This window comes from Carettochelys insculpta, chromosome 1 (genome assembly GCF_033958435.1).
Source record: "Carettochelys insculpta isolate YL-2023 chromosome 1, ASM3395843v1, whole genome shotgun sequence".
Taxonomy (NCBI): Eukaryota; Metazoa; Chordata; order Testudines; family Carettochelyidae; genus Carettochelys; species Carettochelys insculpta.
Genome location: NC_134137.1, coordinates 149,659,460 through 149,671,703, shown reverse-complemented (window position 1 = coordinate 149,671,703; position 12,244 = coordinate 149,659,460). Strand labels below are relative to the sequence as shown.

The 12,244-nt window shown below is 48.4% G+C and overlaps 1 protein-coding gene across 1 annotated transcript in view; it reads left to right on the top strand.

Annotated features, from left to right (window-relative positions):
- ACE2 (angiotensin converting enzyme 2) overlaps positions 1-12,244 on the top strand; it is a 66,125-nt gene that overhangs the window by 12,522 nt on the left and 41,359 nt on the right. The window contains exons 4-6 of the mRNA XM_074993476.1: positions 740-883; positions 10,474-10,586; positions 11,482-11,590. Coding sequence (XP_074849577.1) covers positions 740-883; positions 10,474-10,586; positions 11,482-11,590 — 366 coding nt within the window. The remainder of the gene's footprint in view (positions 1-739; positions 884-10,473; positions 10,587-11,481; positions 11,591-12,244) is intronic.

Here is a 12,244-nt window from a genome sequence, read left to right as displayed (position 1 = left end):
TTACATTAACAGGTTTCAAGAGGAGTGGCACAGAGCATGGAGGATTTTTTTTAAGGGCAAAGAATCAAATTTTAGGTCAATAGATCTTCATTCTCCACATGCTTGTGTTGTATAGCACTTTTGGTGGTGGTGGGTTTTTTTTATCTCCCAGTACAATCCTTCTGTGTCTGATATAATTTAGTGAGATAGTCTGAGCTGCAGAGTTCACCGTCCTCCTTCCTGCTTGTTCAAAATTACATGTCGCGTTTCAAGTAATGTTGGTTTTGGTGGCCAAAACTTGGCTGTGGCTTCAGAGTTGCAGAGCAGCCTATGCTAGCTTTTCATCACTTGGGCTTCTGCCATCCTGGGTGAGCCTTGCCAAATTCTGTCAGAAAAGATACAAGTCCATTGGCTGACCTCAAACCAGACTCTGATTTCTGTTCACTGGTGTCAGTCCAGAAAACTGCACTAACTTCAGTGAAGTTAAACTAGAGAGTCGCGGATGTTTTAACGGAACCACAAACTGACCCACAAATCTCACATGAAGCCAGGTCAGAAACAATGAAATGGAAATAAGTAAAACATTTCCTTCAATAAATCAAATATCAAAACTTTCAGTGACAAAGTAACTGTTTTTACCAAAATGTACATTGAACTATTTTCATTCTTTCTTATTTTCCTGGATTTTTTGAATGCAGAATAACAAGTAGTGAAAGAATGAATCTGTTTTATGGGTCTGATACTTTTTTAATGATCACAGGCCTAGATGCTATTATGGCTAGCAGCACTAATTATTCTGAGAGACTATGGGCTTGGGAAGGCTGGAGAGCTGAAGTTGGCAAGAAGATGAGACCATTATACGAACGTTATGTTGAGTTGGAAAATGAAGCTGCGACACGTAATAGTAAGTTACAATTGAAATTATTTTATCCTTCAGAAATACCAAGGGACTTATTCTCCCCAGCCTTTCATACCTTTTGCAGTCATTTGTGTCCAAGCAAAGTTGGAATTTTTCACACACTGATGGGTAGCACATATTTTTCATTCACGTTATATGTGTGCAATCAGCAAAGGCCTGGTCTAAACTTAAAAGCTAATTGACAGATACATCCTGTGAGGGTGTGAAAAAGTTACACCCTGATCAAAATAGCTGTGCCAAACAATGTAGTCACACTTGTGTCAATGGAAGAATGTTTAGTTGACATCATTCCCATCATTCAAGGCAATTCTGCCTTACACCAAAGCTGTGTCTACATGTGAGCGCCCTTTCAAAAGGGCGAAAATCGAAGTTCGGCATTTGAAATAGCGACCGTAGAAAGAGAGTACCCGCCGCCATTTTTCAGATCAGCACTTTGATTCGCTCTTTCGAAGTGCCATGCAGGTCTTTCAAAAGAGAATGTCCACATGGCTCCAAGCCCTCTTTCGAAAGAAGAGAGGCAGGAAATGCCGCGGACGGGGTCCCATGGCCGACAAGCCCTTCTGGGTCTGCAGCCAGCCGCCTCCTTTAAAGGGCCCCTCCCTCCGCCTTGCCCTCTGCACGAGCTGAGTGCTGCCCAGCTTTCCCCAGCCTGGCAGGTCCCACTCATGCCCACCATGGAGGCCGAGCAACAGCTCCTGCAGGAGGACGCCCTGCTGTCAGTGCTGTGCACCATCGCTGCAGCTGCACCCGATCTCATCAGGTGATTGGGTGGTCCCCACGGGGCCACAGGGCTCCCAGCTGGGGCACCCCCTGGGTGCCCCGATGCCTCTGGACCCACCCCAGCAGCAACGACTGGTGGGAGCACCTGGTGCTGGAGGAGTGGGGCGAGGAAAGGTGGCTGTGGAACTTCCGCATGTCGAGGCAGAACTTCGAGGAGATCTGCTACTGGCTCACCCCTGCACTCCGGCACCAGGACATCTTCATGCAGCCAGCCTTCCCCCTAGAGAAATGGGTCATGATTGCCATCTGGAAGCCACTCCAACTGCTGAGTGGATTGCCACTCCTACTGCCCCGTAGGACAGCAGTTTGGGGTGGGCAAGGCCACCGTCGGGACTGTACTTATGGAGGTAAGGTGGGGCCGGGTGGGTGGGTGACGGCCTGGGCAAGGGGAACCCTCCTCTGCAAGGGGCCAGAGGGGGCAGGGCTGGATGGGTGGGGGGGCAGGGGCCTTGACGGGTTGGGGGGCTGGATGGGAGAGGTGGGGGATGGATGGGAGGGGGCAGGGGGGCTGGACGGGGCGGGGGCTGGATGGGGGGCAGGGGGCTGGATGGGAGGAGGGCAGAACAGACCTGAGGCGGGGGAGATGGCCCCCACTCCCTCACTACAGCACGTGTGTCCCTTCCCCGCCTGCAGGTCGTCAGAGCCATCAGTGCAATGCTGCTCCCTAGGGGCATCTGCCTGGGGGATCTGGACAACACTGTCACTGGCTTCCAGGACCTGGGCTTCCTGAACTGCATCGGTGCCTTGGATGGTGCACACATCCCCATCCGCGCCCCACCACACCGCGCCGGCCAGTACATCAACAAGAAAGGCTACCATTCGGTGGTGCTCCAGGCCCTTGTGGATGCAAGGGGCCAGTTCACCGACCTCTATGTGGACTGGGCCGGCCATACCCACGATGTCCAGGTCTTCCAGAACTCCGGCCTCTGCCATCCCATGGGGACTGGCACCTTCATCCTTCAGCGGGAGATCCTGGTGGCGGAGGATGTCACCATGCCACTCTGCATGGTGGCAGATGCGGCGTACCCCCTGGAACCATGGCTCATGAGGCCATACATGGGACACCTCAACCCCACCTAGGAGGCATTTGATGAGTGCCTCAACTATGCCCACAACGTGATGGAGCAGGCCTTCGGGCGCCTAAAGGGATGGTGGAGGTGCCTCCTCACATGGCTGGAGGTCAGGGTCCTCAATGTGCCCCAGGTGGTGGGCGCCTGTTGCGTCCTCCACAATGTCACGGAGGGAAAGGGGGATGCCTATGTCCCCTGTGGGGGCCCTCTGGCTGGCGCTGGCTGTGAGCAGCTGCGTGCCACTCCCATGCACCAGGCGCACCGGGACAGCCACTGCATCCAGGAGGCCCTCAGGAAGGCCTTTGCCAATGGCCACCTCTGACCCTCATGCACACCCGCCCCACGCACATCTGCCACCCCCACCAGCACCACACCCACACATCCACCACCCACTGTCCCCCGGAGGAATACAGCACAGAGTGGTGAACAATGAAAGAAACATTTATCTAACTATTTTTGTTGGTAACTATGTACGGGAGGAACCTAACTTGGAGGGGGCGGGGCAAGGCGCTCATTCTGGGGCAGGGGTGGTGGGCTGTGAGCTCCATTGGCCCCTGGAGCCCCTGCCTCCCTGGGTGCAGGGTCCCTGGTGGGGAGGAGAGGGTGCAGGTAGCACCGGCAGGTATTGCCAGTGAGTTGGCCTGGTGGGGGCGGAGGGTACGGGCTTAGTGGGGGTGGGGGGTGCAGTCTCAGTGGGGGCAGGGGGGCAGGCTCGGCGGGGGGAGCTGCTGGGTGGGCCTGGAGGCAGGCACCAGTGGTTGTATGGTCCTGGAGGGTGTGGCCAATGCCCTTGAGGGTGGTCAGCAGTCTGTCCCAGACTGCCCTCCTCCAGTCCATGTCAGCCTGGGCGAGCCACAGGTGTTGCTCAGCCACCTCAGCCTGGCGCTGGCTGGCTGGGTCCTCCCTGGCCTGGCGCGGGGCCCTCCAACCATGGCCCCGATGGCACGCTGCCTGGGGTGGCATCCAGACACCTCCGATGGCTGCAGGCAGGCTTTTGGGGACAAGGGATGGCACAGGGCTCTCCCGGCCCACAGCTCATGTGGCTGTGTGGAGAGGAGGAGAGCATGTCAGTAATGTGCCCCAGATGGAGGGGACCAGACTGTGGCCCACCCGCCTGAGCCTACCCCAGGGGCCCCCGCCCCCCCAAAGGACACTGATCTGCCCCCCGTGGGCTGGGCCTCCCAGCCTGGGTGTGCATGCAGGGGTCTGTCCTGCAGGTGGCCCTTCCCAGACTGCAGTGTGTGGGCCCCAGGCGCTGTTCAGCACTGACCAGCTGCCACCCCTGTGCGGCTTGCGGTGCTGTCCACTGAGGGCGGGTGCTGGGCATCGCTGGTGCGGGATGCCACATCCCATGTGGGGGTAGTCTGTGTGCGATCTGGGACCACCAGTCCTGTGTGCGGGTGACTAGCCATTGCATCGCCCCCACCCTGTGGAGCAGGTGTGCACCCCTCCCTGTACGTAGCAGAGGGTCCCTCGGTGACGTCCGGGGATGTCCGGCTCCCAGTTGCCCGGCTGGAGGAGTGGGAAGGGATAACGATGGTGAGGTCCCCCTCCTAACTCAACCACTCAGTGGTCCCCTCGCTCTTCTGTGTCCCCGGTCTGGGCTGCTGCTCCTCCTCCTCTGGCTGCAGCTCCTCCCTGGAGGTGTCCAGGAATGCCGGGGTGGAGAGCTCTCCTGGGGCTCCAGGAAGCCCTAGAGCATCCTGTAGAAGTGGCATGTCGCTGAAGCTGCCCTTGAGCGTCAGGCCTGGTGCCTGGCCTGGGAATAGTCCTGGTGCAGCTCTTTTACCTTGGAGTGTACGTGCTCTGTGGTACATTCCAGGTGGCCCCTGGTGTGGAGGCCCTGCACCAGGTGGCCAAAGGCTGCGGCATCGTGCCGCTTGACGCCCATGTGGTGCAGGACCTCCTCGTCCTTCCACAGGTCAAGGAGGTCCTGCAGCTCCCACTCTGTCCAGGAGGGGGCCTATTGTTTTAATCCCCCTTGGGAGCCCTGCGGGGGCTTGGAGGGGCCTGTAGGGATCGTAGGGCAGGGGGGATGGCTGCTGGCCATGCTCGCGCTGGAGAGTGCCACTGGTTTCCTGCGTGCGCGCAGCTTTAAGGCAGCCAAATGCAGGGACCATAGAGCCCCACTGCTGCCAGCTGAAGTGGCCCTGCGCTCCAGCTGACTGGCACCATGGAGGAACCGTATTTCGAAGGAGTGGACTATGGAGCATCTACACCTGTAATCTTTCGATTTAGTATTTTGAAAGGGAGCGATCTTCCTGATATGGGATCGGGGTTCGGATTTCGAAGTCTGCACCCCGTTCTTTTGATTTTCTTTCGAAAGACGGGTTTACACGTGTGGATGCTCCTCTTGCTCTTTCGAAAAAGGGCCACTTCTTTCAAATTTTTGTGCACAGCTCAACAGAATAACCATGTGGTCCAGGGTAGGCTGTGTCTACACATGAAGCCATGCTAGTATAGCTGTGCTAGTATAGTCTGTCTGTAGTATAGGCTATTTCTACACTAGAAGCATCTGTCTACAGAAGTTAATGTCCAAAGAGATGTTCCAACAAAACTTATGTCAACAGAGCGTGTCTACACATAAAAATGGATTGAGCTTTTGAGCCTCTCTGTCTATGAAAGGGCCCCCTGGAGCATCTACATGGCATTTTTGTCGATAGTTTCGGTCGACAAAACACATTTTGTGTGTAGATGCTCCATGAGCTTTGTCAACAAATCCCCAGTTTTGTTGACAAAACTGTCTAGTGTAGATGTAGCCATAGACATACACGGAGGGTTTCAATTTCAAAAACACATACTTTGAGAAATTATAGGAGCTATTTGATTAAATCAACAGGACAAAATTTCTCAGGGACTTTAAAGCAGAGGAGACCTGGAATTTCTTTAAATCAGAGGTTAAAAAAAAAACTGTCTGGAATTTGTATCACAAGCAAGGGTAAATAACAACTAACAAACGGCTGCAGACCTATTGGGTTGAATAACCACCCCAGAAAGGGTATTAGTGATAATCAGAGGGACAATAAAGAAAGGAAGATGGCATTGATTTGTAAAAAAGTTATGTCTTGAAGGTCAAAAAGTGTAAGGATAAAGAGAGAAATGATAAAAAGCCAAGCTGAGTTAGATCATGCAAAGAAAACTGAAACAATTAGTACAGAGTTCTATAACTATATAAATAAAAGAGCAAGAAAAAAAGTGAGACCACTATGCTGTGAGGGTAGTGGAGATGGGAAGGATAATCCAGATGTGGCAAAGCAGCTCACAGATTGGTTTTCTGTCTGGATGATGAAGTAGAACAATGGCAGGATGTCCAATGGGAATAAATGTACAAAAATGGACATTACCACATCTTCAATGGTTGCAAAACCCAGAGCTTAATGCTCTCAAATCAGGGAGACTAGAAAATGGAGAGAAACAGAAAAAAGAGAAAAAGCAGTCAAGTAGCACTTTAAAGACTAGCAAAATGGTTTATTAGGTGAGCTTTCGTGGGACAGACCCACTTCTTCAGACCATAGCCAGACCAGAACAGACTCAATACTTAAGGCACAGAGAACCAAAAACAGTAAGCAAGGAGGACAAATCAGAAAAAGATAATCAAGGTGAGCAAATCAGAGAGTGGAGGGGTGGGGGGGAAGGTCAAGAATTAGATTGAGCCAAGTATGCAGAAAGCCCCTATAGTGACTCAGAAAGTTTCCACCACGATTTAAACCATGTGTTAACGTGCTGAATTTGAATATAAAAGCCAGCTCAGATGTTTCTCTTTCCAAAACGGAACGATTTTTCCTTTTCTGTAACACACATACCTTTAGGTCATTGACAGAATGCCCCATTCCATTAAAATATTGACTAACTGGTTTGTGGATCTGGAGTGTTTTGATGTCTGTTTTGTGCCCATTGACCCTTTGTCTAAGGGAGTTAGAAGTCTGTCCAATATACAAAGCACCTGAGCATTGTCGGCACATGATGGCATATATGATGTTAGTAGAGGAGCATGAGAAAGTGCCCGTGATTCTGTGAGTAACCTGGTTAGGTCCAGTGATGGTATTTCCAGAGAAGATATGTGGACAAAGCTGGCAGCAGGCTTTGTTGCAGGGAAAGGTTCCAGGACTGGTATTCCTGGGGTATAGGCTGTGGCTGTTAGTGAGGATCCTCATGAGGTTGGGAGGTTGTCTGTAGGAGAGAACAGGCATGTCACCCAGGGCCTTCTGGAGTGTAGCATCCTGATTAAGGATAGGTTGTAGGTCTTTAATAATTCGTTGCAGTGGTCTGAGTTGGGGGCTGTAGGTGATGACCAGTGGTGTTCTGTTCTTGGCTTTTTTGGGACGATCTTGGAGTAGCTGGTCTCTGGGTATTCGTCTGTCCCTGTCGATCTGTTTTTTTACTTCTCCTGGTGGGTAATTCAGGTTTATGAATATTTGGTAAAGTTCTTGTAGTTTTTGGTCTCTGTCAGTTGGATCAGAGCAAATGCGATTGTACCTAAGCACTTGACTGTAAACAATGGATCTAGTCACATGTGCAGGATGGAAACTAGAAGGGTGTAGATAAGTATAGCGATCAGTAGGTTTTCGGTACAGTGTGGTACTGATCAGGCCATCCTTGATTAGAAAAAAGAGACAAACTGCAAAGAGTGTTTACCCAAGATAGATCATGAGAGACTAATTTGGCATCTTTCATTAAATTACTTTTTTTTTAAGACAAGGCAAACACAGTAGATCTAATCTTCACACCTGAACTTCAGAAACCCTTTGATATGGTATTAGGTAGGAAATTATTAAAGATGAAGAAGATGGGGATTAGTACAAGAATTGTAAGGTAAGTAAAGAACTGGCTAAAGAGGAGATGACAGATTGTGTTGAAAGGGGAGCTACCAGGCTGAAAAACAATTACTAGTTCCTCAAGGATCTGTCTTGGGGCTCATCTTATTTAATATCTTCATTAGGGACAAGCAAAAAAAGAGAGTAGGCTTTTGCTAAGGAAATTTACTGATGACGCAAAGTTAGGAGGTACCTCCTATACAGAGGAGTGGAATATTCTACAAGAATGGGATGACCTGGAAGCCTGTAGTTATGGAACAGGAATGGAACTTAATAGTACAAGCTTCATATAGGAACTAATAAAGACCTAGCATTATTAGTCTACCACAGGATAAATATGGGCCATCAACATGATGTGGCTTTGGAAAAGCAAATGGGATCCTCAGATGTATCGTGGGAGGCACTTTTAATAGAAAAAGAGAAGTATTAAGGCCTCATATAGAATACTGTGAGTGGTTCTATTTTGAAAGAGGTGCAGAGAAGAGCTACTAGAATGCTCAAGGGAACTGAGAGCCTATTGTATGATAGGTGACTATAAAAAGCTTGGTTATTTAGCCTAGAGGTCAGAGGGGGGATATGATTTCTGTTTATCTGTGCATCAGGACAGTAAATACCTGGTAGGGTCAAAGAGCTCTTGAAGTTAGAGGATAAAGTTGTCACAAGAAGAAGTAGGAATAAACGGGATATAAATAAATTTAGGATGGAAATCAGAACAAGGTTTGTAACCATCAGAGGAGGGAGGTTCTGGAACAGCTTCCCAAAAGATCCAGTAGAGGCAAAGAATTGAACTAGATTTTAAGATGGATCTTGAATTCTGTGTGAATAGGGTTATATGATGGAGTTGCTTGCAGGAGCAGGGACTGGACTCGATGACCCAGCAGGTCCCTTGCAGAGCAACAGCCCATGTTCCTTTATGACTAACTGCACATGGCACAGGGCAATGGAGAATCAGGCCAGTGATCAGACAGATAGATTTCACCAGTTTTACACATAATGAAGGGAAGGTCTTTGTTGGTATTTCATCTCACTTCCATAACACAACAGTATGTTCCACTGCCTGAAATTCAAATGTTTCCCATCACTGAGGTGCACTGTATTTCACAACCTCTTGGTCACAACTCAGTGGATAATGGGTAGAGGTGACTATGTCTTTTTGTATCTACTGAGATGTATCTTGTATCAGAGTGGAGAAGGCATGTGGGCTGCATCTACACTAGCAAATTCTATCAAAAGATTTTTTCAAAAGAAGGGGGCTTCTTTGAAATATCCAGTGGAGTGTCTACACACAAAGGCCGTGTCTACACTAGCCCCAAACTTCAAAATGGCCACGCAAATGGCCATTTCGAAGTTTACTAATGAAATGCTGAACTGCATATTCAGCGCTTCATTAGCATGCGGGCGGCCGCAGCACTTCGAAATTGACGCGCCTCGCCGCCGCGCGGCTTGTCCCAACGGGGCTCCTTTTCGAAAGGACTCCACCTACTTTGAAGGTCCCCTTATTCCCATGAGCTGATGGCAATAAGGGGACTTAGAAGTAGACAGGGTCCTTTTGAAAAGGAGCCCCATCGGGATGAGATGTGCGGCGGCGAGGCGCGTCAATTTCGAAGTGCTGCGGCCTCCCGCATGCTAATGAAGCACTTCATTAGTAAACTTTGAAATGGCCATTTGTGTGGCCATTTCGAAGTTTGGGGCTAGTGTAGACGTAGCCAAAAAGTGTTATTTCAAAAGTAAGTCAAAAGAACTTGGCGCTTCTTTTAAAAGCACTCTTCCATTCAGGAAGAACACCTTCTTTTGAAAGCTTCTTTGGCAAAAAAACATGTGTAGATGCTCCACAGTGTCCTTCTTTCAAAAAAGCAGTCATCATGGGGCCTGATTTTTGGATCCTTTGCCTGTTCTTTTGAAAGAGCTGGGGCTGTGTGGACACTCTCTTCAAAAGAGCAGATCACTCTTTTGATCCTCTTTTTTTTGTGTGTGGACGCACTCTTTCAAAAGAAATTCTTCTGGGAGAGTTCTTCCCAAAGGGCTTCTTTTGAAAGATCTCTGTAGAATGACCCTATCAGTGAGGATCATTCTCCCAAGAAACAACAGCTTGGATTAATTGTTTTTATTTGGAGAAGTTCTAGCATAGATCATATGATAGTACAAAACTAGCAGCCAGCAAGGAATAATTACATTACCTCTCTCCCCATGCAGCATACTTCTACCCATCTGCTTTCCTTTATCCTACCTCAAAAAGATCTAACCAGAGGATGTGACCAAGAATGCAAAATTAAAGCCCAAGTGGCAAATGTTTGTCAGAGTTACAAGTAATTGAAAATGGAGGCTTGTAATGGAAAGTGTCAACGGCAACTTTAACAAGAGGCCTCACTATCACCTCCCTCAGTCTTAAATGGCCCAGACAATGTGTCTTATGAACCATCCCCTCCCCAGAGAAATTCCATGGAGAAGTCAAATTTAAATTCCAGGATCTGAACTTGCCCCTGCAGTCATATTCTTAGGTTAGTTTTAAAACTAGAAATACATCTAGTTTGGAGGCACCCTGCCCTGCATAGGTTTTTTGTGAACAATTTGTGACATTAGTCTTCATTTTCTCTTACCCCCAAATCTAATTAAGAACCTTACCCTAATCAGTTTCTTAATGCTGTACCTCTGAACGCACCTGTGAATCACAGAGAGCTGTACAAACCATTGCTACAAATTCTGTTTCCGCTGTCCCTGGAGCCCTGAGCTGTCCAACCTGCAGTGGAACAGAGCTCATGCTTGGGTGACTTCCTCCTTCTCACCAGCTCACAGAGCATGCTGTTGTCTTGAGTTCCAGTACTGGTAACTTCATCTCTTCCCTTATAGGGAGAGATTGTTTAAATTTCTGGCTGGATTTCGGTCTCAGTAAGTGCATGCCTTTGCTTTACAGACTATTCTGACTATGGAGATTACTGGAGAGGAAATTATGAAGTAGATGATTCCACAGACTATGCCTATAGCCGTAATCAGCTAATTGAAGACGTGGAAACCACATTTGCCCAGGTAGCGATTCAGTGACAAGTGTGGGAGTTTTCTTAACCACTGTTCTGTAGTTTCATTTTGTCACTTCTGCACTGGTTTCCAATGTGTGAAAGCCATACTATGGGAAAAATACTACAACACTGCCTAGCCCGCTGGCTTTGGCTCCTGCAGGCTTCGCAAGCCATAATTGGGTGGATTTATTCCTAAGAGGTGTGACAACATGGCCACCTGCTATGCAGCTTCTTACATCCTTCTCCTGTATGGGAATTGTGTGAAGGCCCACACAGAGTACCCATTGAGCGGCTTCATAGATATTCCATGGCTTGCGGACGGATATGCCTCCCACCCTGATAGGTAGCTGGATTGCAGTAGCTCTTGTCTGCAAAGCAGTGTACCGTAATATGGTTGGCAGAGTCCAGTTAGTCAGCCATTTCCTCTGGGAACACCCCCGTACAATGAGATCAGGATGGTCTGGTCTTTACAATGGACCCTGTAAAACTCAATGAGCTCAGTCTTGAATTTCATCACCTGATAGCATTGCAATCAGCAGTGTTCCCTGTCAGTGGAGCGCTCGGAGGGCCACCCAGGAGAGATTCAAATGCCACCCAGCTGATTAGCCACCCGTGTGTTTCTATTAGGGGTGTACAGCCACACATGCCGCAGGGCACATAAAAATTATTTTGCCCATGGATGGAAAAAAATTAGAGGGAGCACTGATTGTGGGACAAGACAACAACATCAGCTATCTTTCGGAATGCAGTCACATGACATTGTGTGCAGGCACCTAGAACATTTGGCACATGCATTCTAACACAATAAGCAATATCCAGTTGGTTGACTCTTAGAGCTCTACATTTCCGGGTGGTGACCTAGACAAATTAATGGTTTTGTGATCTATCCCCATTTTTCTTTCCAGATAAAACCTTTGTATCAGCAGCTACATGCTTATGTGAGGCACAAGCTGCAGAGTGTCTATGGCTCAGACCGCATCAGTTCAACAGGATGTCTTCCTGCTCATTTACTAGGTATGAAAAAGCAGCTGTATTATACAAGCCTGTCTTCATAGACACTTATTGCTGCAGGAGCAGAACAATGCCATTTAAGACTCTGTATTATATTATATTATTATTATTATATTATGTGGCATCCAACCACCACCTTGTCTTAGCAAAGTTCAGACTGAAACTGAAAAAGCACCACATGCAAGTAAACAGGCAAGGGCCGACATATAACACAGAACTCCTGAGAGATCAGATAACAAAATCACAATTCCAGTTAGAACTGTTAAACAGACATACAGTCCTTAGAGATCTAAGATCAGAAGATGTAGCGGTAGAGTAAGTATGGAAAAGCTCTAAATCAGCATGGAAAGAAGCTTGTGAGAAAATCCTGGGCAAAACAACAAGACAACACAAAGAATGGATATCGCCAGAGACTCTAAGGAAGATAAAGGATAGAAAAGACAAGAAGGCAGTTGTCAACAGCAGCAAGACCAGAGTTATCAAGGCAGAAGCGCTGCGATTGTATGCAGACGCTAACAAGGAAGTCAAGAAAAGTATAAAGAGGGATAAAAAGAACTTCGTGGAAGCACTAGCAGAACAAGCCCAGCAAGCCGTAGGCCAGAAGAATCTAAAAAAACTGTATAATATCACAAGGAAGTTAGCAGGTGCAAGACGGAC